Source organism: Pristis pectinata, chromosome 33, assembly GCF_009764475.1.
Source record: "Pristis pectinata isolate sPriPec2 chromosome 33, sPriPec2.1.pri, whole genome shotgun sequence".
Lineage (NCBI taxonomy): Eukaryota > Metazoa > Chordata > Chondrichthyes > Rhinopristiformes > Pristidae > Pristis > Pristis pectinata.
In genome coordinates, this window is record NC_067437.1 from 16,271,851 (window position 1) to 16,299,049 (window position 27,199).

The 27,199-nt window shown below is 48.7% G+C and overlaps 1 protein-coding gene and 1 non-coding gene across 2 annotated transcripts; both read left to right on the top strand.

Annotated features, from left to right (window-relative positions):
- The first annotated feature begins 567 nt into the window (after window positions 1-567).
- On the top strand, window positions 568-27,199 carry mcm5 (minichromosome maintenance complex component 5). The gene is made up of 16 exons (XM_052043141.1): window positions 568-827; window positions 1,851-1,977; window positions 3,988-4,116; window positions 6,788-6,960; window positions 8,098-8,253; window positions 8,912-9,078; window positions 10,838-11,009; window positions 14,007-14,118; window positions 16,331-16,474; window positions 17,984-18,049; window positions 20,008-20,184; window positions 22,241-22,353; window positions 23,205-23,333; window positions 23,445-23,587; window positions 25,006-25,133; window positions 26,811-27,199. The coding sequence occupies exons 1-16, from the start codon at window positions 661-663 to the stop codon at window positions 26,910-26,912; spliced, it is 2,205 nt and encodes a 734-aa protein (XP_051899101.1). The 5' UTR covers window positions 568-660; the 3' UTR covers window positions 26,913-27,199.
- trnar-ccu (transfer RNA arginine (anticodon CCU)) lies at window positions 3,470-3,542 on the top strand. Its single transcript has one exon. It is a non-coding gene; the product is annotated as a tRNA-Arg (tRNA).

The window sequence follows — 27,199 nt, forward strand, 5'->3', positions numbered from 1 at the left end:
TTCAAAATAAGCTTTATTCATAAAAATGTGATACCAAAATACAAAAAAGTACACGGTTATCTTGACATTTGCAACGTTGCCCAATCTATACGTTCACAGTGTCATCCGTGCTCTACATTGGTAGTGTCAGCACTGCGTACACAGCACCATTTCCACTCATCTGGCCTCCTGTGTTTGAGAGGCTCCGCCACCGGGCCCGGCCCCTCAGTGTTTAGTTGCAGAAGAACGCGAGGCTGCAGCCCTTCCCCACACCGAGCCTCGGTACAGTGGAAATGAAGAACGGAAGCAGGGATAACATCAGATCTAGTCCGCACACTCTACAACTCACCGGATGACGGCAGAACCCGGACTAAAAGCTAAAGGAGCGCCTCGACGCGTCGCCCAGGGCAACGTCGTTCCGCCGAACACCGCCTCCCAATTACGTCATGTCCGCTCCTGTTTCGCGCCAGAGTTTCACAGAAGGGCGGGGCCACGACGGGAATTGACCAATAACTCGCCGGTCTCAGTCCAGCGGCCAATTGGAACGGAGTGGGTGGAAACCGTTGCTCCATTTTGGCGCGAAACGATAGTTCGCGCGGAGCGAATAAGCCGGAAGCGGGAGAGAGTCGCCGGCTCGCTGAGTCCCGCCGCCTTAGACCTGCCTCTGGTACCCGCTCCACCATGTCCGGTTTCGATGATCCCGGCGTGTTCTACAGCGACAGTTTCGGGCTCGACCCGCAGGGCGACGAGGGGCAGCTCCGCCGCACACAGGTCAAGAAGCGGCTGCGGGAGTTCCTACGGCAGTACCGGGTGGGCAGTGACCGCACCGGCTTCACCTTCAAGTACAGGTCGGTGCGGGCCCGAGGAAGGGAGGGGGTATAATTAACCGAATCCCCCGGAGATCGCCCCCACCTCACCCCCCCCTCCCCTCGCGGAGATCGCCCCCACCTCACCCCCCCCTCCCCTCGCGGAGATCGCCCCCACCTCACCCCCCCCCTCCCCTCGCGGAGATCGCCCCCACCTCACCTCCCCCTCCCCTCGCGGAGATCGCCCCCACCTCACCTCCCCCTCCCCTCGCGGAGATCGCCCCCACCTCACCCCCCTCCCCTCGCGGAGATCGCCCCCACCTCACCCCCCCCTCCCCTCGCGGAGATCGCCCCCACCTCACCTCACCCCCCCTTCCCCTCCCGGACCACTTCCTCTTTTCCCCCTCACGGAGATCGCCCCCCTTCCTCTCCCCCCCCATGATCTCCTCTCCTTCTCTATCTCCTCCTGCACCCCCCCCCCCCCGACGGGATTGCCTGGTCCTCCTCTCCCTCCTCCCTCCCGTGATCGACCCTCCTCCTTCCCTTCGGAATTGGACCCCAACCTTCCTTTCTCCCGTGATCAACCCCAATGACCCACTCGCTCCTTACCCCACTGTTGTGTCTCCCCGCCTCCACCCTTTCACTGTTGTCCATTCTCCCTCCTTGACTTGCATTGCTTCCCCACCACCACCAACCCCCTCCCCCCCCCCCCCCCCCCCCCCCCAATGTATGGACATGTGTTAGACGGTCAGGTCCAGTATACAAATGCCATTGAGGGAGGTGAGGCAGGTCTCTGGGATAGAGTTTGTGTTGGGGCTGAGGTCCGTGCTTAGTTGCCAGAAATTCCTGTTGATCTGACCAGCAATAGTGGTTGTTCTGAGTAAACTTCAAGCAGTATTTCCTTGGCTGAAGATTGTGAAAGGTGCCACATAAATGCAGCTCTCTTCCTCCCCTCCCTCTTGGATTGGGTATTTGTCCCAGTTATAGGTTCTACATTAGTTCTGTTTTGACGAGAGAGTCCAGGTGTTTAAATATCTCACCACCCTCCCTACCCCAACATTGCAGGGATGAACTCAAACGTCATTATAACCTGGGTGAATATTGGATCGAGGTGTCTCTGGAGGACCTGAGCAGTTTCGATGAGGATCTGGCCGACTACCTCCTGAAGCAGCCGTCTGAACACCTGCCACTGGTAAAGTTCAAGCGCAGCATGCTTGCTCTGGAGCTGGGACACTTGTGTACTCTTCATAACAGTCACACTCCACGCTACAGCAGCACTGAATTCAAGGGTTGCCGGTGTTGGGGCAGTGCTTTCCTGGGCTTGTCCGATGTCAGTCAGCATGCTGTTGATCAAGGGGGTGCAAGTTGACCTGATCTGACCTCTTGCTGTATAAGGGAGAGATTCAGTCGCCCAATAGTTGGATGATCTAGTACTAACAAGGGCCATTTGAGAAGAATGAATATTTGGAAAGGGACTGGAGATTTGTTTAAGGGTTACTAGTTTCCAATAATGGATGGTAAGGTGATGTTCTGCTCATTCTCTCTCTGGTGTGTGATCAGCTGTTAGGCTGTGAAGTTGTATTGCCTGGAATGTAGAACAATGGAACAGGAGGACGCTGGTCAGCCCATCATTCCTGGGCCAGGTCAGCAATGAACTGCCTGATTAGCCCCACACTGGAGCTCTGCAAATGGTTCTCTTTTCCTTTTAAACTTGCATTTGAATTTTCTTGCTCTGCCCTCTCAGATCTGGGGGCTTCAGTTTTCAACAATTCACTGCTTCAAAGGTTTCATTTTATCTCTGGTTCCACCACCATTTACATTAAATCTGTTTCCTCTGGTCACTGGTCCTTCTGTCACTGGAAGCACCTCTGTTAAATCTCCCTGTAAGCTTCACTGTGATGAGAATGACCCAGGAACTAGAACATAGAACATTACAGCACAGTACAGGCTCTTCGGCCCACAATGTTGTGCCGAAATTTTATCCTGCTCTAAGATCTATCTAACCCTTCCCTCCCACGTAGCCCCCCATTTCTCTATCATTCATGTGTCTATCTAAGAGTCTCTTAAATATCCCTAATGTATGTGCCCCCGCAACCTCTGGCGGCTGTGCGTTCCACGCACCCACCACACTCTGTGTGAGGGGGGAAAAGCTTACCCCGACACCCCTGGCAGGCACGGTAGTGTAGTGGTTAGTGTAATGCTATTACAGTGCCAGTGACCTGGGTTCAAATCCAGCCACGGTCTGTAAGGAGTTTGTACGTTCTCCCCGTGTCTACGTGGATTTCCTCCGGGGTGCTCCAGTTTCCTCCCACATTCCAAAGATGTACAGGTTAGGAAGTTGTGAGCATGTTGGCGCCAGAAGTGTGGTGACACTTGCGGGCTGTCCCCAAAACATTTCTACGCAAAAGATACATTTCATTGTGTGTTTTGATGTACGTGTGACTAATAAAGATATCTTATATCTTCCTCCAATCACCTTAAAATTATGTCCCCTCATGTTAGCCATTGTCGCCCTGGGAATCCTTCCACTAATCTTTCCAGCATATGATAGGAATATAATGATTGTGTTTGGGGTGGGGCGCGGGTGAGTGAGTGGATGCAGGTAGCAGAATCACTTGCCTGCACATCAGATCGGTAATTAAAACTAGATTTATGACCAGTGTGAGGACGCTGTATATTATTCAGCCCCAGTGGCCTAATGGATAAGGCACTGGCCTCCTAAGCCAGGGATTGTGGGTTCGAGTCCCATCTGGGGTGATGAGTTTTTAATAATGCCTTTAGTTTACATTTCAAAACGCTGTTTTCTTTGTGTGAATTCCTGCACAATCCCATATGTTGTAGCCAGGCATAACAGTAATTTATATTAAGGAAAGGCTGGCACAGCAGGTACTGCTGCTCCCTCACAGCTCCAGTGATCCAGGTACAACCCTGACTGGTGCTGTCTGTATGGGGTTTGCACGCCCTTCCCATGATTGCATGGGTTTCCCCTGGGTGCTCAAACCTGTGATGGTTGATAGGATAGTTGCAGCTGTAAATAACTCCTAGTGTAAGTGGGTGATGGGAGAATTGAAGTGGAGTTGATGGGCATGTGAGAGAATCGGTTACAGGGAATAAAGTGGGAGAATGGGTTACTGTTTACCCTGATGTGGTGTACCTTCTGCTGGAGTTTCACTGTTGTCTTTTGCTTCCTCTTTTCACGTAGCTAGAAGAGGCAGCACAGGAGGTGGCAGATGAAGTGACCCGTCCACGCCCGGCGGGTGAGGAGATCCTGCAGGAGATCCAGGTCATGCTGCACTCCGAAGCCAATTGTGCCAGCATTCGCAGCTTGAAGGTAACTTGACTGACAGCAAGCTGGAACTTTGGGCTTGGGAGAAATTATCTGGCAGTGAAGCCTTCCCCAGAGGGCGTGACTAATGCGCACTTTGCGGCTGTGTTAAACAGGGTTTTGTGGACGTGGTCTGAGGATGCAGCTGTGCCTCTGAGATACCTTGCTTCATGTTTACATGGTACATTGTACAGCAGTTGTTAAATTGGCACCAAAATCCCAGTTATTTTGCTTACAGCTTCCATTGTTGTGAAAATGGCATTGAAGAGAGTTTCTAATGTTGTGTCAAAAAGGATCCACAAGGCTGGTACCTTGGCCTGGAGAATAGAAACCTTTGATAAATTAAGAAAAGACAATATTACTGCGGTGACTACTTGGTGATAGAATTTGTATGAATAGATTATATGACAATAATAGATTTCCAAATGTATCATTTGTGACAAGAATTTCCTGTTTAGGTAAGATTGGGAAGCATGTGAATCTCTGGATCAATGAAATGACTGTTACAAAATGATCATCTGTTGATGGTTTGGCAATTAGGGTTAAAACTTTGTCTCGTGCTTAAAGCTGGTGAAGCCAGTGCTGCCAAGCCATTTGTTGCTACCAAAACTATATGGTTTTGGTCAGTGCTATTCCCTGTGAAATGTGAATCTACAAGGTGGAGCAGGATCTGCCCATGTGAACAGTGCCAGCAATCTTAAATGAGGTGTTTTGAAAGACAATGGTACCAACCTAGTCAAGTTCTTAACTGTGATGAGATGGGCCTTTTTGTTTTGTAAGGAAAAGGGCAATGGAACTTGTTTAACCAAAGAACAAGTGTGCTCAGTGGTTTCAAGGCATTTAAAGATAGGTTAACCCTTTAGTGTTTTGCAAATGCCTTGGGACATTTCAGTGTAAATCTCTTTTAGTTTACTGGGCCACGTGCACTATTAGGTAAATTCAAGAATTTAAGATTTTCGCAGCTTATTACATCAGGAGGCTCTACAGAGAGGAGGTGAACACAGTTGATAAAAGGAGAGCGAAGACTCTGAGATGGGTTTGAAAGTAATGCAACATTTCAAACTGCTTCAGTATCATCCAAGAGTTCTAGGAGGAGGTCAAACCTTCAGCTTTGAATCCCTGTTGGCACGAACTCTGGCTGAAGTCATTGATGGCTTCTGAGGCATCCCCCCATCAACAGTAAAATCACTTACATTGAGAGGCTGATCGAACAGCTGGAAGGAGAGGGATTTGAAGACACTGAGGATGGGAGGTGGTTGAGCTCATTGATTCCTACCACAAGAACCAACAAATGAGGAATCTGAGCAGATTGCTGAATGCAGCAGTGAGGGAGGGAGAACTTGCTAAGCCGGCCATCACTGCTGTAGCCGTTCGAGGATTTCCCTACAAACTTTAAAGCTTTTGAAGAAATCGTGGATCTTGCCCCCACAGGCTTTGATCACTCCTTTCACTGTTACAAGGAGCCCCTCAATGTACTAACTACGAATGCAGAGCAGCAAAACCTCTATCAAGCCTCAGTCTGCCTTTTAAAATGAGATTAATATGTAATTTCATCAGACTGTGATTTGTGGGTCAAAGTTTAAGTAAAAGAAATACACCTTTTGTACTTGCCACTCATCAGCCCATACCTATGGTTGGGGTCTTGTTGCCTGCAGAAATTAATGGCTTCATTTACCGATTGTGGACCGGAAATATATAGGTAATTTCGACACTGGGGTAGATGCCAGTGTTATAACTATTGGAGCAGCTTGGATGGAGATGAGGGACATTGATAAACTAGCAATTTTGAATACTTCTAAGTTTTCAGGTTAACTGAATTTAAATTCCACAGCTGCATTACTGGCGTTCGACTTTGTCTCTGGATTATGAGTTTAGGCCTCTGGGTTACGTCAGGTAACAACGTTTGCCCCACTACTGTATCCTTTGTAACTGTTAATGTACTCTTGTACAGAACAGTTAAAACAGCCAACGTAGTAACTCTCCAAGACAAATGAGGCTATAGATCGGTAAGAGCAGGGAGAAGAAGCAAAGGCTCTCAAGGTGCTACAGTAACAGAGTACTAACCTGGACATTAACTAGGACTTCAGACCTTTACCCAGATCAGATCAATACAGCCCAGAAAGTTAAACCCAGCTGGTATGAGATACTGAAGCCTAATTCTCAAAATTATATAAAAGGAGTGCCATTCTTCACTCAGCAGCAGATTAATAGAAGAAGGCAGTAAACAGCCTGGCTCAGAATCACGTTCATTTTCAGAATGAGCCTTGGATGTATACTAGAGAACATAGCTTTTAAGGTGAGAGGGGAAAAGTTTAAAGGAGATTAATGGTGAGTTTTTTCTACAGAGGATGGTAAGTGCCTGGAACGCACTGCCAAGGGAGTTACTAAAAGCCGATATGTTAGTGATGTTTAACAGGCATGTGAACAGACAGGGAATGGAGGGATATAGACCATGTGAAGGCAGAATTAGTCAGACTGGTATGGCCGTCACAGACAGCATGGGCCATTGGGCCTTTTTCTGTGCTGTACTGTTCTGTGTTTAATGGAGTAAGTTAAATGCTTTGAAACTGTTGTGTATGATAGACAGACAGCTGTCTCTGGTTTTTAATTTGTTAAACGCAAAGTTTATCAGATGCTGCAAACTAACAGATTGACCCTCGCTGTCTTGCTCCTTTAGTCAGACCAGATGTCTCGGCTGGTGAAGATCCCAGGAATTGTGATCTCAGCAAGTGCCGTGCGTGCCAAGGCCACCAGGATTGCCATAGAGTGTCGCGGCTGTCGCAACGTTGTGAGCAACATTGCCGTCCGACCTGGCCTGGAAGGATACACCTTGCCTCGTAAATGCAACACGTGAGTGTAGTGTCAGTGGGAAACTGCGGTGCTTACACATCCAGATCCATGTTTGGTGTATAGTGACTGTTTTCTATCAGGACCTCTATTTGTAGCTATAGAAACCAGTGGGAAACAGTGCATGAGGGAAACATTATCTGTTACTGATGCATTCTGTGTGCTGATTTCTGAGTGACAGAACAGAAGGACACAGCTCTCACATTCCCACAAGTTATGCCTCGGTTGTTGCTGTGTGCTCTGACAAGGAGGAAGCTTTGTAAGGAATCATGTGAGGGAGGGTTGGTTAGAGCTGGTCGATCCTCACCCTTTCATTTGATAGGGGTGCCATGTCCTTGTGTTGGAAATAAGTAACTCAGTGCCTGATGTTCACCTGATGCCCTACCTCTTTGAGCTATGGGCTCCCTAGCATCCTCTCAACATCAATGCCATCATTGTCTATTCCAGCCACGTAACAACACAGGGATGTTTGTGCAGATTCGTGGAGCGCATTTGAGCAGTCAGAATACAGAACATAATCCACGTGGTGCTTGACTTCTTGTTTGGCTCAGTAACCTGATCCTGGGGGGCAGTGACACGTCCAATTATTCCCTTAGGATAGGTTGCACTGCCCCAAATTGCCATTCTGCTGTACTATGGCTGTGGCTCAGTTAGAAGTGCTCTTGCCTCTGAGTCAGGGGGTAAGTCTGGACTGTGATCGAAAGACTGAGGGAGTGCTGCACTGTCAGAGATGTAGAACAGCCTGTGCCCTCCCCATATACACACTAAAGATCTCCTCCGGAAGAACTTCAATTGGTCTGGTGTCCAAGCCCACAGTTGTTAGACCATCTGGCCATTATCTTGTTACTGTTTTTGGGATCTGTTTCCCTATATTACAAGAGTAGGACAGGAAGTATCTCTTAAATTCTAAAGGTGGTGAAACATGTAAATGTAAGATTTTACCCCGACTAGGGGTCAGAATATCCACGGAATCACGAGGCTCAATCCTGGAAAATTGAGAGGCTCCTGGGCAGGGTTAGAAACATTGGCCCAGGATGTGCAGCTGCTGGGAGTGGGCTTGTGTTAGCACAAAGCGAGGCCTGGGAACGGGGCTGCCCTCCATGAGGAGCGTTTGGCTAATGAAGGCCTTGTCTGTCATAGGGAGCAGGCCGGTCGGCCCAAGTGTCCTGTCGACCCGTACTTCATCATCCCCGACAAGTGCAAGTGCGTGGATTTCCAAACCCTGAAGCTACAGGAGTCGCCGGACGCCGTGCCGCATGGAGAGATGCCGCGGCACATGCAGCTGTACTGTGACAGGTACGGGGTGTGGCTGGGGCCGTGGAAGGGGGAGGGGGCCTTAGTTCCAGATGCTCCCCGCCAACTGGGTGCTCAACCTGATCTATCCCCAGTACCTGGGGAGTGAACAAGAGACAAGGGTGGAGGGTAGGAGGAGGGTTTACCAGGCTCTGTCCCTGTTGGATGGGATGAGAGAGCTCTGCCTCCTGAGAGTGGGGCTGGGGAAAGAGGCTTTGAGCCTTTTGCTGGACTGTGATGTCGCCTTAGATAAGATAAGATCTTTATTAGTCACATGTACACCGAAACACACAGTGAAATACACCTTTTGCGTAGAGTGTTCAGGGGGCAGCCTGCAAGTGTCGCCACGCTTCCGGTGCCAACATAGCATGCCCACAACTTCCTAACCCGTACCTTTTTGGAACGTGGGAGGAAACCAGAGCACCCGGAGGAAACCCACGCAGACACGGGGAGAGTGTACAAGCTCCTTACAGACAGTTGCTGGAATTGAACCCGGGTCTCTTGCACTGTAAAGTGTTACGCTAACCGCTACACTACCAATTGATAGCTTTCCAATTGATGGGGTTGTAGATGTGAGCCAGATGTTTGGGGTTGACCCCAAGCATGCTCTCCCCACTTGGCGACTGCACTCCACCCCTCTGACTCCTCTCTCCACCCGCAGGTACCTGTGCGACAAGATTGTCCCTGGCAACCGGGTCACTATTATGGGCATCTACTCAATCAAAAAATCGGGAAGGGCCACCAACAAAGGCCGAGATCGTGTGGGTGTGGGAATCAGGGGCTCCTACATCCGGGTGGTTGGAATCCAGGTGGACACTGAAGGCACAGGTATGTTCTCTTCTTTCGGGACTGGCTGGGATCCTGCCTTGGCCAAACTGTGGTGCTGTTTTCTGACTTGCTTCATGTTGCCAGCTGCTGGGTGTGCAGGATTAACACTCTATAGATGCCAGGCAAATAGATAGATATAGACTCCTGCACCTGGCATAAAATGCACCATTACACAAGAACAGCACACAGCCATGTTAGTTGTTGGCATTCTTGCCTCTGGGTTAAAAGATCAAATCCCATTCCAGTGACTTCAGTCCAGAACCTTGGTCGGCAGTACAGTGCAGGGCCCAGGGAGTGCTGCAGTGTGGGAGGGACTAGGGAGGGGACCATCTTTGAGATGAGACAAGCAGAAGACTCGAGAGGGTGTGGAAGGTGAAAAGGCGCGACGTGAAGAAGTGCAGGGGATTTCTTCTCAACAGCCTGGCCCACCCAACATCATTGCAGCAAGTTATCTGGTTATTATCACATTGCTGGTTGTGTGTTACACATGGTAACTGCGTGTAAAGATGCCCTTTATTCTTAGGGAGATCACAGCCATGAAGGGTGCTTTGCAAATGCAAGTCTTCTGTTTGAGCACGATGCACAGTGAAGATACTTTCTGTAGATTTTGTTTGAAAGGATCAAGTGGAATGAGGGATTTGCCCAAGTTAAAATGTGGGACGGCATGGTAGTGTAGCAGTTAGCGCGACGCTATTACAGCGCCAACGATCGGGGTTCGATTCCCGTCGCTGTCTGTAAGGAGTTTGTACATTCTCCCGTGTCAGCATCGGTTTCCTCCCACATTGCAAGGACGTACGGGTAGGTTAATTTGGGTTTAAAATGGGCGGCGTGGACTCGTTGGGCCGGAAGGGCCTGTTACCACGCTGTTTTAAAAAAAAACTGGGGGGGTGCTTCAGGGAGAGCTAGCTGAGATTCTTGCAGACTCTCAGGCCTGGTCTGGGCTCTCTGCTGTGTGAATCTGTTCGTGGACCCTGCTTTAATTGGCACCTAACCATCTGGAGTCCATCAAGAAAACTGCTGTTGCCTTGGTATTGGTTTATTATTGTCACTTGTACCGAAGTACAGTGAAAAACGTCTTGCATACTGACCGTACAGGTCAATTCATTACACAGTGCAGTTACATTGGGTTAGTACAGAGTGTATTGATGTAGTACAGGTAAAAACAATAACAGTACAGAGTAAAGTGTCACAGCTACAGAGAAAGTGCAGTGCAATAAGGTGCAAGGTCACAACAAGGTAGATTGTGAGGTCAGAGTCCATTTCATTGTATAAGGGAACCGTTCAATAGTCGTATAACAGTGGGGTAGAAGCTGTCCTTAAGTCTGGTGTTACGTGCCCTCAGGCTCCTGTATCTTCTACCCGATGGAAGAGGAGAGAAGAGAGAATGTCCTGGGTGGGTAGGGTCTTTGATTATGCTGGCTGCTTCACCAAGACAGCGAGAGGTAAAGGAGGGGAGGCTGGTGTCCGTGATGCGCTGGGCTGTGTCCACCACTCTCTTCAGTTTCTTGCGGTCCTGGGCGAGCAGTTGCCATACCAAGCTGTGATGCATCCAGATAGGATGCTTTCTATGGTGCATTGGTAAAAGTTGGTGAGAGTCAAAGGGGACAAACCAAATTTCTTTAGCCTCCTGAGGAAGTAGAGGCACTGGTGAGCTTTCTTGGCCATGGCATTTACGTGCCCTAGTTACCAGAGAATTGGAAGGGTGGGGGGTGGAATTGTTGGCCCTTTCTAATGCATTCTGTTCCCTGCTTTCACTCAGGGCATGGCCTGGCTGGGACCATGTCACCACAGGACGAGGAGGAGTTCCGCCATCTTGCCGCCATGCCCAACATCTACGAGGTCATTTCGAAGAGCATCGCTCCCTCCATCTACGGCAGTGCCGATATCAAGAAGGCCATTAGCTGCCTGTTGTTCGGGGGCTCCAGGAAGCGGTGAGTGTTGGGTTGGGGGGTGGTCACAGACTGTGTGGGGTTGAGTTGCACCCAAGCTCAGTCCAGCGGCTCAGAAGGTTATTCCATCCATCGTGTTGGTGCTGCTACTTTAGAAGAGCTTCTCCATTAGTCCCCCTCCCCTGCTCTTTTCCTATTGCACAGCAAAATACCTCTTCAGAATATTTATCTGAATTCCTGTTTGAAAGTTCCTTTTGAATCTCCAGTGCCTTCTACCACATAACAACTTGCTATGTTTAAAACAAACTTCCCATCGGTTCTATTGCCAATTACTTAAATCTCTGTCCTCGCTCTACCTTTTGCTGCTGAATACAGTTTTTCCACATATGCTCAGGAAAACTCTTCTACTTTGAATGCTGTCTCTATTAAAAATCATCCAGTGATGTCTTCTTGTCCAAGGAGGCTGATGTTTTTAGGATCCGTGAGGTTTTGCAGGGTTTCTGGGCTGGCTCAGTGTGTGTGTGGGAGGAATGTGATTGATCAGTATTTGAAGCAGCCATTGTCCAAATCTGCACCTGCTTCCATTCGCCTCCTGAAATACACTGCTGTTCCTTTGTTACTTGAATGTCCCAATGCCGCCTCTGTTCTATCCTCTAGGCTTTGCATCCCATGCTCTCACTTGTGCAAAGATCCATTCCCTCCATAAGCCTGTTTAGTTTAGCTCCAGATTAAGAAATGCTTCAATTTTAAAATCTTCATCCTTGCTCCATATCCCTCCCTCTGAAGTCTTTTCCCAGCTTCTTGTGCTCTGCTAGTAGTGTCCACCCTGATTTCCGTTGCTCCCACTCTGGTGGTCGCGCCTTCAGCAGCTGAGGTGTGAAGCTTGGGAATTTCCTCCCTGAATCTCTCCTCTCTATTGCTCTCTTTACTTGTAACCATCCCCCTGCAACTTCCCTCTTTCAATGAGGGCCAGTCAGATTTTTCTATGATAATTGATGTCATATAGTGCTTTGGGACACTTTACTACTTTAAGGGTACAAGGTTAATTAGCTCCAGTGGCAAATTGAAGAACTGACTGCTGATTTATTTACTGGTTATTGTGCTGTGTGAATCTCTTTCCTGTGACGATGGCAGGTTAACTGCAAGATGCATCTTCCTAGTTTGTCTCTGTCCTTTGGATCCCAGCTGGGTAAAGTTGCATTGAATCATCTGCATGGAAATGGCCATTTGGCCCAACTGGCATGTGCTGTGTTTCTACTCCCATCTCCCACCCTTTCTATTCCTTTCTCCCTTATGTACTGTTCAGTTTCTCCTTAAATGGGAAATTGCTGTTTGCCTCACTCTTGTGGTGATGAGCCCACATTCTCCTCATTCTCTGTGGGGTGGGAGAGAAAGCCTCTGAATTCCCTTTTAGTTTTATTGGTGGCTCTTATCTTGATTCACACCTCGTCATAATTTCAAACAGTCCTATCAGATCACCTTTTCTCTTCTGGATTTAAAAACTCTGGCCCATTCTCCCTTTACTGATGTCTTTGACCTCTTGGTTCTGATATCATCCTTGGAGGTCTTTTTTTTACGCCTGCTCCATTGTTTCTGTGTTACGGGACTGTGCGCACTCCTGTAATTAGATGAAAAAATGCTGGAAACATTCAGCAGATCAGGTGATCGTTCCTGTTTAACCTGAGCATTTCCAGCACCTGCAGTTTTATTTTCATTTTCTGTGTTCTGTGCAGCATGTTTGATGTTCCACCAGGTGCATCTACATTTCATGTGTGTATTACTGGCAAGGCCGGCACCTGTACTGAACGCCTAACTACTTTTGAGAAGTGGTAGGAGTTCCCTTCTTCAACTACCACATTCCTTCCAGTGAAGGTACTCTCAAGTCGGGATAGTGTGCAACTTCGAGGGAAAACTTACAAGTCATGGTGTTTCCCGTTACACCTACTGGTCTTGTCCTCCTTGGTGCTAGAAGTCACAGATTTGGGAGGTACTGCTGAGTAACTGCAGGGCACTTTACAATACACTATGTCCCTTCATCTAAGCATTTAAATAAATTAGGTGAGGTCCAGCACTGAACCCTGTGTCTTGGCAACGTGAAAATAGCATGATGGTAGTTAACCAATCCTCTGTCCATGCTCGTATATTAACATCAATATTTGGAACTCTTTATATTGTGCAGTAACTTTTTTTTGAGGCACCTTATCAAATGCCTTTTGGAAATCCAGATACACTACAGATTCCCCTTCATCCACCTGCCTGTTATGTTCCTTAAGAATTATTAAGGGATGAAGGTTACTGACCTAACGTGGGTGAATGGGATTAGTGTAGATGGACACAATGGGCAGCATGAACACTGGGGGCAAAGGGCCCATTTCTGTGCTGTACACTGATTTCTAAAACGTAAGTGAAACACTATTTCCCTTCCATTAAACTGTTGATTTTGCTCAATTGTTTTATGGTTTTCCAAATGACCTTCTACTATTTCGATAATGGATTCCAGCATGTTCCCCAATAACAGATATTGGGCTAACTGGTCTATAGTCTCCTGTGTTCTGTTCCCTTCCTTCTTGAAAAGGGGACTTGCATTTGCACTTTCCAGTCTGCTGCATCCCAGTCAGAATCGGGGAGATTTTGGAAGATCATAACAGCACGTCCCACTGTCTCTGCAACTGCTTCTTTTTCAGAGTCTTAAGATGACAACCTTTATGCCCACTAGTTTGCTTTGTTTCTTCCTGATGATGATGTTAATTGCTTTAAGTTCCTTCCTTTTTGCCCCCAGTTTTTTTTAAACTGTTTTCAGGAGGCTTCTAGTGCCTTCCTTAGATCAGTTGAAAATCATTTCCTTGTGTCCCATTAATAATTGCCCAGTGTCATCCTCCTGGGTTCAGTGTTTACTGTACTCTGTCCTCCTTGTACACTGTGCAGTGCTGTATATGTGATATAGAGAGCTGAGTGCTGTGTTTGCGATATGGAGAACAGAATTGTGTGCAGTACTGTGTGTGTTCTGACTGGTCTTTGGGTTTCCCCTGCATGCTACAGCTTGCCCGATGGTCTGACAAGGAGGGGTGACATTAACCTGCTGATGCTTGGAGATCCCGGCACAGCCAAGTCTCAGCTGCTGAAGTTTGTGGAGAGGTGTTCGCCCATTGGGGTAAGTGAATGGGTCAGGCAGGAGGAACTTGAGCATTTTCACCCATTCTATTTATTTTTTCCGTGCTTCCCATTCCGAGTCCATTGTGTGTGTCAGCTTCCAGGAGCTTGGTGTTAAGTCTGTAGAAAGTAGACAGCTCCACCTTAACAAAGTGATGACATTTTGTAGCGAATGAGGATGTACAGAGGGGTCTGGGTGCCCTATGTCACATAACGTAGAAAGTACCGCAAGCAATTCAGAAGGCAAATTACGCAATAGCCTCTCTCGTGAAGGCCTAGAAGTGCTAAAGGGAAGAAATCTTGCTGGAATTGAACAGGGGTTGAAGTGATACCTCACCAGCTTTGATCCTGGAACCTAAGGAAAGACGCACTTGCTCTGGAGGAGGTGCAAGATAGGTTCACCAGACTGACTGCTGGGGTGGAGGGGATGGCCATTGGGATGAGATTGAGTAAAACTGTCCTTCATTCAGTAGACTTTAGAAGAATGAGATGTGACCTGATTGAAACATTCTGAGAGGGGTAGATGGCAAAACCAGCATCTGGAAACGAGCTCCAGTCTTGAGACAAGGGAGCTTCTTGTTTAGGACTGAGGTGAGAAATTTCTCCATCGACAGGGTTTTCAATCTTTTTAATTCCCTACCACAGATAGCTCAGTCACTGGGTATATTCAAGACTGTGATAGATAATTGGACACATAGACATTCAGGATATGGAGAGCAGGCAGGAGAATGGACAAGCTGCACAGTTGGATAGCAGAACAGACCCTCATGGTCTACTCCTTCGATTTCTGATCTCAAAAGGCTGTGACTAGCTTGTGAATGCCTGGCTGAAATGAGTGGCGCTGTGTAAATCCCTTGCACCTTCTCCCTGTGTTAGCAGTGCCCACTGTGCCATGCTGTCAGCTTCCTGCATTACCCAGACCTGGGTGATGAGCACTGTTCAGGGGTATACTGTTCACAAACCCACTGAGGGTTGGCTCGCTACAGTGCCTGACCCAGGTACGGAGAGGCAAGTGGCAGCCCAGTTAGAGCATAAAAGAAACAGGAGTTGACTATTCCCTTGTTCCTGCAGCGCTGTTAGGTAAGATCACAACTGATCTTTTTATCTCAATACCACTTGCCTGCACTAAGCTCATATCCCTTGATTCCTTTATTATCTAAGAATCTATCCATCTGTCTTGAATATTCTCTGCCGTTGATGCCCCCACATCCTTGGGTTGATTAGCCATACTCCAAGTGAAGAAGTTTCTTCTCATCTCTGTCCTGAGTGGCCAACCTCTTATTTAGACGCCTGAGCTGGGGGAAACATCAATTCCACATTTACCTTGTCCTGTTGTACATTTCAGTGAGATCACCCTTCATTCTTATAACCTCAACAGTACAGGCTCAGTGTGCTTAATCTCTTTATTTCCATAATTTGTTACATTAATTCATTGACTCTATTGCTGGCTCATAGAACAATCCCATTCCTCACTAATTTCCCCTGTAAACCTATTCTCCCCACACTCCCACCAACTCCCCCCAGATTCTACCACTCATCTACATACTAGGGGCAATTTACAGTGGACAGTTAACCCATCCATGGGCACGTTGGAAACCAGAGCACCTGGGGGAAACCCACGTGGTCACAGGGAGAACGTGCAAACTCCACACAGACAGCACCTGAGGTTAGGATTGAACCCAGGTCACTGGAGCTGTGGAGCAGCGGCTTTCCTGGCAGCACCACTCTGCCCTTGTATGACAAAACTCCCATCCCAGTGGTCAAACTGGTGTACATTCGCTGCATTCCCTCTCTCATAGGTGTATCCTTCCAAAGTCACCTTTGTCCCTCTAGCTTCAGGCAAGGCCTGTGGAGGCATCACTGTGTCCTGTATCACCTGGGAATCAACTGCAGATGCTTAAGTTACTTCCGGTGGGCATGATATGTTTGGTCAGTAGATTCAATAAATCAGGTATTTTATGAGCTGGCACTGGGTCAAGTGAGTGGGGTGGTACGGGTGTGGACCTTCAACCCCTATCTAGTCAGATCTCTCCTCAACTCCAGAACCACATGGTTGGTTAGCCCTTAAAACCCAGGGGCAGCTGTGCCTGCGTTGCCCTCTCCCACGTTTGGCTGGTGTCTTGAAGGTTGCAGTGTAGTGGGGTATGAGGGAAACAGTGAGTGGTTGCCATGGCCGTTTCTCTTCTAACGGACCTCTCTTTGTCCCGTTGAAGGTGTACACCTCTGGGAAGGGGAGCAGCGCGGCTGGACTGACTGCGTCCGTCATGCGAGATCCATCCTCTCGGAATTTCATCATGGAGGGCGGGGCCATGGTTCTGGCTGATGGAGGTGTTGTCTGTATTGATGAATTTGACAAGGTAAAAAAAATAAACCATCAACGTTGCACTAGCGGAAGATCAGTGTGATGATCTGCGTGAGGTTCTTGAAGTGGCAAGCAGGCTGACTGTAGGCCAGAGTCGACTGGACCAAAGCTACTGACTTAAGCTTTTCTATTTATTTAGTTGTCCAGATTGTGGATGGCTGGCAGGACCAGCATTTATTGCCTATCCCTATTTGCCTTTGGGATGCACTTGAACTGTTGAAGCGAAAAATTACCCTTGGACTGTTACGATTCCTCTGAAGGTACTGCCACAGTACTGTTGGTTGGGGAGACCAGGGCTAGCTATTGATGAGTTATTCCAGACCAGAGGCACTTGCTTCACCGTCTCTGGACCAGTTGCACCATTTTAAGAAGCAGTTGAAGTGACCTTTGTCAGCACAGGCCATCACAGCAGCCCAGGAGAGGGGCCTGGGGATCCATTGCCTGACTTCCACAGGACAGCCACAGCTTCGCTTGTCTCCAAGCGGCCAGAAGACATTCAACCCAACCCACAGCTTGCGTTGATCCTGCACTAACCTTTTGCGACCTGCAGGACAGATCGAGTGGTAGGCTATACAGTGAAGCAGTCTGTGAGCAGTGACTGCAGATCCTGAGGCCCTGCCCACACTACGCAGGTCTTTTAATAAACTGTTCCTTTTCCACTTTTCCTAAAATGTCCTTTATAATCAGTGACCAGTTGAAAGAGATTTAAGAAAATAGGTCAGTGCTAATTTTTTTTTAAAAACCTATCTTTTAACTGATATATTAATTAAAACGATGAATATTAGTGAAATTGGGAGAACAAACAAAGATACTTGCCTTTAGAGTCACAGTTATTGAAGTAAATGGGGCTGTGCTGGTGTAGAGCTGAGCGGGAGGTCAGGTGCATGTCATCTCACCTTGGGTGGGCTCCTGACTTCCGTGGCACAAAGTGTGTGCTGAGCCCCACAGTGCTGGAACCGGTGATTCTTCATGGAATCACTGGTTGAAGAATGAGCAAGATCCGGGCCATTAACTGCTGGGTTAATTCCCAGGGAGAGTGGAAGCTGTTAATGAGGGTTAGATTTCCTCCAGGAAATAACACCAACGCATGAGGCAGGTGAGTGGGATGGATTGGTGGTGGTGGGGGGCTGGGGGAGCTTGTAGTTTGGGCCTATCCGCCCTTCGTTTGTCCTCCAGTTGCCTGTGTGGTGTATGGGTCCAGTGTCAACTAACTGAGGGAGTTTGATTGATGGTTGTGATTAATAATTCCATCAGTTACGCAGATGGTCGGTGAATTTCAACCATTGTAACCATTCACAGTAGGGACAGCAGGGGTTGAAGAAGCTCCGTGACACGCCTTCCCGAGGCCAGTTGGGGAGGGACAGCAGGTGCTGGGCTTCAATACTGCCCACATCCCATGAATGGAGAAGAGAATTTGCCAGACTGTAGCCCGTTGGGTCCAATGATTCCAGTTCACGGTTCATTTCCCAGTGTTTTGCTGACTGGTTTCGTTCTGTCTCCCCAGATGCGAGAAGATGACCGAGTGGCAATTCACGAAGCCATGGAGCAGCAGACAATCTCCATTGCCAAGGTGAGGAGGGGTGTCAGTCCAGAGTGTCTGGGGACTGGCCTACAGTTACTGGACTGGAGCTGACCAAGAGAAGAGGTGTGAATCTTGAGGTGGCATCCATGGCTGTTTTATTCTTCGCACACCAGAGAGTTAATGCTAATTGAGGAGTGAATTCAGGTGACCATTAGGTAGAATGGGGAAAATGGGGTAGTAATGAGAGATCCGGAGTACAACTGGTTTGACTGGAGATGAGGAAATAATAAGCTTCATACATACAGGTGGTAGTAATATATGGGCCCACTAACAGTATGCAGTCAGGCTGACTGTCATTAAAGAAATAATTGAGGCATTCAGTAGAGGTAATGCAATATTCAGTGGGGATTTCAGTCTGGGCAAACTAAATTAGGAAAGGTAGCCTCAAGAATGGATTTGTGGATTATGTTTGAGAGCCCATTTAAAGTGTAGGGTAGTTATGGGGAAGGGTAAAGGGGAACAACTTGGTCTGGGAAGGTAAAGGGGGAGTAGGAGTCAAGGTTTTAGAGACAGGGTTTTACAGGGAGGAGTTAAAGGTGAGGGACATAAAAATAATTAGGCAAATGGTGGTACTGAGTGGGGTGAGGGACGGCATTATACCTGTTTTCCAAATTTTAAATTCCAAGATTAATTTGAAATGTTTAACAAATGGATTCTGAAGGATCAAAAAAATGTGCAGTGAAGGTTCACTGGATTGGTTCCTGGGTTGGAGTTTATCATAGAAGAAGAGATTAAGCACCCTGTGCTATACTGACTGGAGTTTAGGGGACTGAGAGGTGATCCCATTGAACCGCACAGAATTCTTGTGGGGGTTGATTGGGTAGATATAGGATGATCTCTCTCTTGGCTGGAGTATCTAAAACCAGGGGTGGTCACAAACTCAAATTAAGGGATCAGTCGTTCAAGATAGAAGTGGAAAGAAATGTCTTCAGTGGAAGATAGTACATCCTTGGAAATCTGTCCAAGAGGGCTATGGTGGTTCAGGCATACAGGACAGAGATCTGGGTTCAAGGGGAATCGGGATGTGTGGTTTGTGCAGGAAAGTGGTTCTGAGGTAAAAGATTGGCCATGATATTATAGGGATCTGCTTCTGTTGCTACATAAAGAAACCTGTATGTAAGTGACCTATTGTAGATCTGACTTTGTTCACTGAGGTGGGATTAATTAGTCATCTCATGGTAAATCTCTGTGGAAGGATGAAGAGTGGTCATAAAACAATTTAACAGTGGATTTGAGAGTGACAAACTGAAGACTAAAACTTGAGATTTAAACTCGTATACAAGCAATCCATAGAGAATTTTGTATTCGGACCAGAGAATTGTGAACTTTTGTACGATGTATTTCAGAGGTATGGGTGCTGAGTCATTGCAGAAAGAGGGAGTTGAGGCCAAAGATCAGATTAGCCACGATCAGTACTGAATAGTGAAGCAAGCTCAGGGGCCGAAGTGGCTTTCTATAAGAGGGAATTTGCCGGATAAATAGGACAGAGGGTTTGAGTACATAGAGGTGACATCATGCCCACTGAGCCAAGGGCGGGGTGGGTTTCTGTGTTCAGCTTAATTGGTCATATGGTCTTTTGCAATTGACAGGCCTGGTGCAAAACCTGGCTTGCCATTTTGGTCACTGGCTGAAGAGAAGGCAACTATTACAGTATTCTTGGGAGAGGGCTGCCTGGATTTTAGGTTTGGGGAAGGTTGCCATGGTCACTAGGCCAAGGAGTTGGTTTACGGTGGTTACCATAGGCTGGTGAGTTTTGTCTGGGCCCTGGGGAGGATTGCCATGGTTACTGTAGGGTGTGGAGATTTTTGCAGTGGCTACAATGGGCCTGGAGGCAGTCCAGCAGAGGAGGAGATTGATATTTGCTGGGGAGCCTTATCTTGAACATCTGGGGTTGGTCTGAGTTTATTTGTTGCTGGGAAATTGACTGGAATGTTTTCCCTGCGCAGGCTGGGATCACAACTACCCTGAACTCCCGCTGCTCTGTGCTGGCTGCAGCAAACTCAGTCTTCGGGCGATGGGATGACACCAAAGGAGAGGAGAACATCGACTTCATGCCAACCATCCTGTCCCGGTTTGACATGATCTTCATCGTGAAGGATGAGCACAATGAGGAGAGAGACGTGGTGAGTGTTGGGTGGGTGGGGATGGAGTGTGGAGCCACCGGTCTCCACTCGAGACAGTCCCCTCAGTTAGGGTGGGAACTTCAGCCTGAAAAGGCTTCAGTTTCGATCCTGCTATGAAATGGGAGCAGGCCATTCGGCCCTTGTAGCCTGTTCACCTATCAAATAGTATCGTGCCTGTTCCATGTTCCTTGTCCTTCTGAAAATCATTGCTTCCAATTTCTTTAATGTCCAAAAACCTATTGACCTCTGCCTTGCATATACTGAGCTCTCTGACATGGAATTTCAGAGCTTTGCAGCCATCTGCATATAGAAAGCTCTTCCCCCATCTTGAGATGATGACCCCATTTCTGGAATCTCTACCAGGAGAGAACAGCCTCCTCGTGTCAGCCCCTCAGATTCTTGTAGCCAATTGTAATTAATCTCTCATTTGGTAAACCAGTCATTGTAGGATGATCTTATTCCACTTTTCTGTGTCAAATAAATCCCCTCCTTCCCCCATCCCTGGAATCGGTATTGTAGTGAATTTACACTGAATTGACTTTGCCGGTGGATCCTCCTTTAGGTATGGACACAGAAACTGCACAGAATACTCTATGGAAGGTCTCCCCAGGGTCCTATACACTCAGCAGGGCTTATGCACTCATTGCTTTTGCAAGCCAACAGAAAATGCTGGACGTGTTCAGTGAACAGGCAGTGCTTGCGGAGAGACGTTCATAGTCCATGGCCTTTCACCAGAACCCCTTGAACTGCAGGCCAACATATCAGATACCATCCCAGTCACTCAGTGTACCTGCGTGGTTATCTTCTGTGCTTGTGAAGCACAATCCTTTACACCAATATTTACTTGTTTCTTACTGTTTAAAGTTTTTTTTATTGTTCTTCCTTATGAAGCGTGTAAGCTCGTTTCCCCTGTGTTAGACTTAGTCTGTTACTGTCTTTTAGTCATTTTGCCAATCCTCTATTGATGTTAATATGGCTTCCCCACCTTGCTCTAATTTTCTGTAACAACTGGTTTATGGGGTAGCTTTTCAAATGCCCTTTTAAGAAGTCTAGATATACTGCATCCACTGGGTCCCCCTTATCTACTCTGCTAGTTGCATCCTCTTAAAACATAAGATACTCCCTTGTTTAAGCCATGTTGATTGTCTAATCATTTATGCTCCATTAACCACATCCTCATTGATGGATGCAACATTTTTTTCAAAAGCTGATATTCTCCATTATTCCCTCTTTTTCTTAAATATCAGCGCTTCCAGTTGTCTGATTCCAGCTGCAATTGGAGCAAGAGTCTTGTGCGGGTATCAGCCTGGAGGGCAGAGTCTGCTCCCTGCAATCTCCTTGTTGAGGCTTGGGTCACAGTGCCCACTCAGTCAACATTGCTGGGATGTCCCAACTGTGATGGACTGCCCATTTCTGTCCAAGGATCCTACTCGGCTTAAACTTCTCCCCAGCCACCCGCCTCATGAGCCCACGTTACATAGGATAACTACTCAATGCCATTTGGGAGCCGAAGCTGTCCTGTAACTTTGATGAACATTTGCTGCGTGCTGCATGTAATTAAACTGCTGGGGACAGGCAGTGTCTGGATTGGCCTGAAGCTCATTGCTAACAACCCCTGGAGTGGGGTTGGCCTCATTAGCTTCTTCCAGTAACTTGCCATTGGGACTCGGAGACTTGCACCCAGTGAAGTACCTTTTGTACTGTGATTGCTGGATCAGTGCAGGAAACAATGCAGCTGAGTTACACACAGCAAGCTCCCACAGACAGCAGTTTGACAGTTACTAGATGCATCGTTTTGTGGTGTCAATGAGGTGTTGTCAAAAAAACCTCCGCTGCTTCACGAATACTGTTCAGGGAGGAGAGAATGGTGCCAGTCTGGACCCCTGACCCTTCCCCTCACACCTGTCTGATTTTGGGAGTCCTGGTCAACCCTGGGGCAGGGCAGCAATAACCGGTGCCCTGCTCTGTGGTGCCCAGCTGCCCAGATCAATCAAGCTGGCTTTTCATTCCCTTGTGCTGTCTCGGCCTCACTTTGCCCTCTGCCCCCCCCCGCCAGGTACTGGCCAAGCATGTGATGAACGTGCACCTAAGTGCCCTGACGCAGACACACGCCGTGGAGGGAGAGATCGAGCTCAACAAGTTGAAGAGATACATCGCTTACTGCCGCTCGTGAGTGAGGGACCATCATACGTGCTGGATGCAGGGAGGGTGGGGGGTTACTCTGTGCCCGGTACCGTGCCTGCATGGTCGCACAGATCAGCAAGACTTCAGAGTATTGTGAGCAATTTTGGGCCCTGTATCCAAGGAAAAATGTGCTGGCCCTGGAGAGGGTCCAGAGGAGGTTCACAGGAATGATCCTGGGAATTAAAGGCTTATGAAGAGCTTTTGATATATCTGGGCCTGTACTCGATGGAATTCAGAAGGATGAGGGGTGATCTCATTATAACCTACCAGATACTGAAAGGCCGGGATAATGTGGACATGTAGAGGATGTTTCCATCAGTAGGAGAGTCTTGGATCTGAGGGCACAACCTCAGAAATAAAGGGACAACCTTTTAGAACTGAGATGAGGAGGAATTTCTTCAGCTAGAGGGTAGTGAATCTGTGGGATTTGTTGCCACAGAGGGCTGTGGAGGCCAAGTCATTGGGTGTATTTAAGGCAGAGATAGGTTCTTGGTTCGTAAGGGGGGGTTAAGGGAGAAGGTGGAAGAATGGGGGTTGAAAAAAATCAGCCACGATTGAATGGCGGAGCAGACTCGATGGGCCAAATGGCCTAATCCTGCTTCTATATCTTATGGAGTTTGGGGCCTGTAGCAGTGACTCCTGCTCAGGGTCTCCCTGTGAATGCCACTGTGATGCCGTGGATCAGACAATGTGGTGCCCTTTGTGGGCAAATGGCTTGGTACTGCTGTCTACCTAGATGGGTGGGTCAATCACTGGGGGTTGGGCCTCTGTGGTGGGGCTGTCGGGGAGAAGTGCTGGCGAGGTTCACCGTCCCCAATCCGCCCTTTCTCCAACAGGAAGTGTGGGCCAAGACTCTCGGCCGAGGCTGCAGAGAAGCTGAAGAACAAGTACATCCTGATGCGCAGTGGAGCGCGAGAACACGAGCGAGAGAGTGACCGCACCAGCAGTATCCCCATCACCGTCAGGTCAGCAGAGGGGGTGGGCCCAGGGCTGGTGGTGCAACTCCTGACACATTGTACTGCTCACTACACTCCTCCCGCACCCACCACTCTCCTCTCCTCTCTACCCCACCCCAGGCAGTTGGAAGCCATCGTTCGGACCTCTGAATCACTGGCGAAGATGAAGCTGCAGCCGTTTGCCACAGAGCGGGATGTGGAGGAGGCGCTGCGGCTTTTCCAGGTCTCCACGCTGGACGCAGCGCTGTCAGGCAGTCTGGCTGGTGAGTGGGTGCTGGTGGGTGAGAGCTGGGCTTGGTACCCTCGGCCAGCTGTGTGTGGTTACCAGTGAGCTTGACCTGTGCTGTTTCATGTGGTGGTTGCAGGGCCATGGTGTTGGGAGGAAGTAATGGGAGGTCACTGAAGATTGCATGGAACAGCACAGGAACAGGCCCTTCGGCCCACAATGTCTGTGCCGAACACGATGCCAAATTAGAATCGCAATCAGGTTTATTTTCACTGAATTGTATGTCACGAGATTTGTTGTTTTGTGGCAGCAGTACAGTGCAAAGACATAAAATTACTATCAATTACAAAATAGTGCAAAAACAATAGGAATAATGAAGTTGGGTTCATGGGCCGTTCAGAAATCTGATGGTGGAGGGGAAGAAGCTGCTCCTGAATCATTGAGTGTAATCTCTTCTGTCTGCATGTAATCCACATCCTTCCATTTCCTGCTTATTCATGTCTATCATATCTGCTTCCACCACTACCCCTGGCAGCCCATTCCAGGCACCCACCACTCTCTGTGTGTTTTAAAACAAAACTTGCCCCACACATCACCCTTAAATTTTCCTCCATTGCTTTAAATGCATACCTTCTGGTATTTGACATTTCTACCCTGGGAGAAAGATTCTGACTGTCTAGCCTCTGTATGCATCTCATAATTTTATGAACTACTTCTGGGGAAAACAACCCAAGTTTGTCCAACCTCTCCTTGTAGCTCATACCCTCTAATCCAGGCAGCATCCTGGTAAACCTCTTCTGTACCCTCTCCAAAGCCTCCACATCCTTCCTGTAATGGGGCAACCAGAACTGCACACAATACTCTTAAGTGCGTCCAAAGTTTTGTACAGTTGCAACGTGACTTCCTGACGCTTATACCCAATGCCCCGACCAATGAAGGGAAGCATGCCATACGCCTGCTTTACCACCCTTTCTTCTTGTGTGGCCACTTTCAGTGAGCAATGAACTTGGGCCCCAAGATCCCTCTGTATGTAAATGTTGTTAAGGATCTTGCCATTTACTGTAGACTTTCCCCCTACATTTGACCTCCTAAAGTGCAACACCTCACACTTGCCCAGATTAAACTCCCATCTGCCATTTCTCCACCCTGGTCTATATCCTGCTGTATATTTTTCACAACCTTCTCCACTGTCCACAACTCCTCCAATTTTTGTGTTGTCCCCACCCATCCAAGTCATTTATATCACAAACAACAGAGGTCCCAGCACTGATTCCTGCAGAACAGACCTCTAGCCAGAGTAACACCCAGGGATGGGACCACAGGGTTGGGCAAGAACAGGGTCTCCCAGTGAGTTAGTGGATTGAACTGGAGCTCTGCAGTTGGGAGGAGGATGAGGGGCGGCTGGAGCGCGGGAGGTGACGGTGGTGCTCCAACGTGGTCTGCTGTCACATGCAGGAGTGGAGGGCTTCACCACGGCCGAGGACCAGGAGATGCTGTCCCGCATCGAGAAGCAACTGAAGCGTCGCTTTGCCATCGGGTCGCAGGTGTCCGAGCACAGCATTGTCCAGGATTTCCTGAAGCAGGTGGGTGTACTCGCACAGAGCCCAGCGCTGGGCCGAGGGGCCAAATGGCCTCTCCCTCTCTGCTGATCATGCTGTGAGGAGGGGAGTGAGGTCTGGGCTGCTCACAGCCTGGGCACAGCTGAGCTACGGTCCACACTGGTGGGCTGGAGACTGGGGCGGGAGTCGGCTGCTGTTTCTGGAGGGGGGTTAGAAAACATTCAAAACCTACAGCACAATTCAGGCCCTTCAGCCCACAAAGCTGTGCCGAACATGTCCCTATCTTAGAAATTACTAGGCTTACCCATAGCCCTCTATTTTTCTCAGCTCCATGTACCTATCCGAAAGTCTCTTAAAAGACCCTATCATATCCGCCTTCACCACCGTTGCCAGCAGCCCGTTCCACACACTCACCACTCTCTGAGTAAAAAAACTTACCCCTGACATCCCCTCTATACCTACTCCCCAGCACCTTAAACCTATGTCCTCTTGTGGCAACCATTTCAGCCCTGGGGAAAAGCCTCTGACTATCTACCCGATCAACGCCTCTCATCATCTTATACACCTCTATCAGGTCTCCCCTCATCCTCCTGTCGCTCCAAGGAGAAAAGGCCAAGTTCCCTCAAACTGCTTTCATAAGGCATGCTCCGCAATCCAGGCCGCGTCCTTGTAAATCTCCTCTGCACCCTTTCTATGGCTTCCACATGCTTCCTGTAGTGAGTTGGCCAGAACTGAGCACAGTACTCCAAGTGGGGTCTGACCAGGGTCCTACGTAGCTGCAACAAGGTGAAGCTGGTTAACCTTGTTCATCCTGGTTAAGCTGGCAGGGCGGATCCCCTTCCTTTGGGGGGTTTGGGGCTGGGCTGAGATCCCCCCCCCGGACACAGGGCAGCAGGGTGCTGGGTGGTGTGGGGACCACAGTGCAGACCTGAGAGTTGATGGAGTTGTTGGCCGATCATGGTGATCTGTCTGTTGGCGAGCTTAAAGCCAACCCCAATGAGGCAAGGGAAGCCCTGGTGTGCAGAGGGAGCCTGCAGATCCATCAGACCAGAGTCGGCTGTTGCTCAGCTGTTACTCCGCACTCTGACGGTGGTGAGCTCTCGGTTTCAACTGAGATGTTTGTTGGGTCTCTGAGCTGGTGGGATTGGTTTCCTCATTACAGTAGGTCACCCAGCTCTGGAATCGTGATGGAGTTCCCCTGTGCATGACACGGGAAGCAGTGAGACATGTGCAGCATCACAGAAACGGGCGTGAAATGTGCTGTTCCATCGCATGTCCCATGGTTTGTGAGGACCGGGGGGGGGTGTACCTCTGCTGGAGAAGAGCTGCTGCATTCATTGAAGGGACTGGCCCTACCTGAGCCCCAGCTGACAGGGCAAGGCACCTCCGTGGTTACTGGGGCAACACAGGAAATGCTGGAGGAACTCAGCGGGTCAGTCAGCATCTATGGAGGGAAATGGACAGTCAATGTTTTGGGTTTCCTGAAACAACGACTGTCCACTTCCCTCCATAGATGCTGCCTGACCCGCTGAGTTCCTCCAGCATTTCCTGTGTTGCTCCCGATTTTCCAGCATCTGCAGTCTCTTGTGTCTCCATGGGTACTGATTTGTTTTCCGGCCAAGAGCCGCACCGATGTAGCCCACAGGCTCCGATCTCACCCCCTACCTCCCCACACTGAGTGTCATGTTCTGCCCCACACAGAAATACCCAGAGCACGCCATCTACAAGGTCCTTCAGCTGATGATGCGTCGCGGGGAGATCCAGCATCGAATGCAGCGCAAGGTGCTGTACCGCATCAAGTGATGGCTGCTGCCCAGCCCAAGAGAGCCCCCTCCCCCACTGTGATGCCCGTGTGAGTGGCTGTTCCGGATGCCTCTGATACCCAACCACTGCCCTAACCGTTCCCCCATCCCGGCCAAGTTACTGGAGAGGGTGACTAGTCACCAAGCTGAACAGTAAACCAAGTCACAGCAGGAGAGCCCAGCACGGAACTTGCTGCATCCGGGCGTCCTGACCTTGATGAAGAAAGGAAGTAGTCACACCAGGCATGACTGCTTTTGTCATTCCTCAAATAAAGTTGCTTGCCAGAA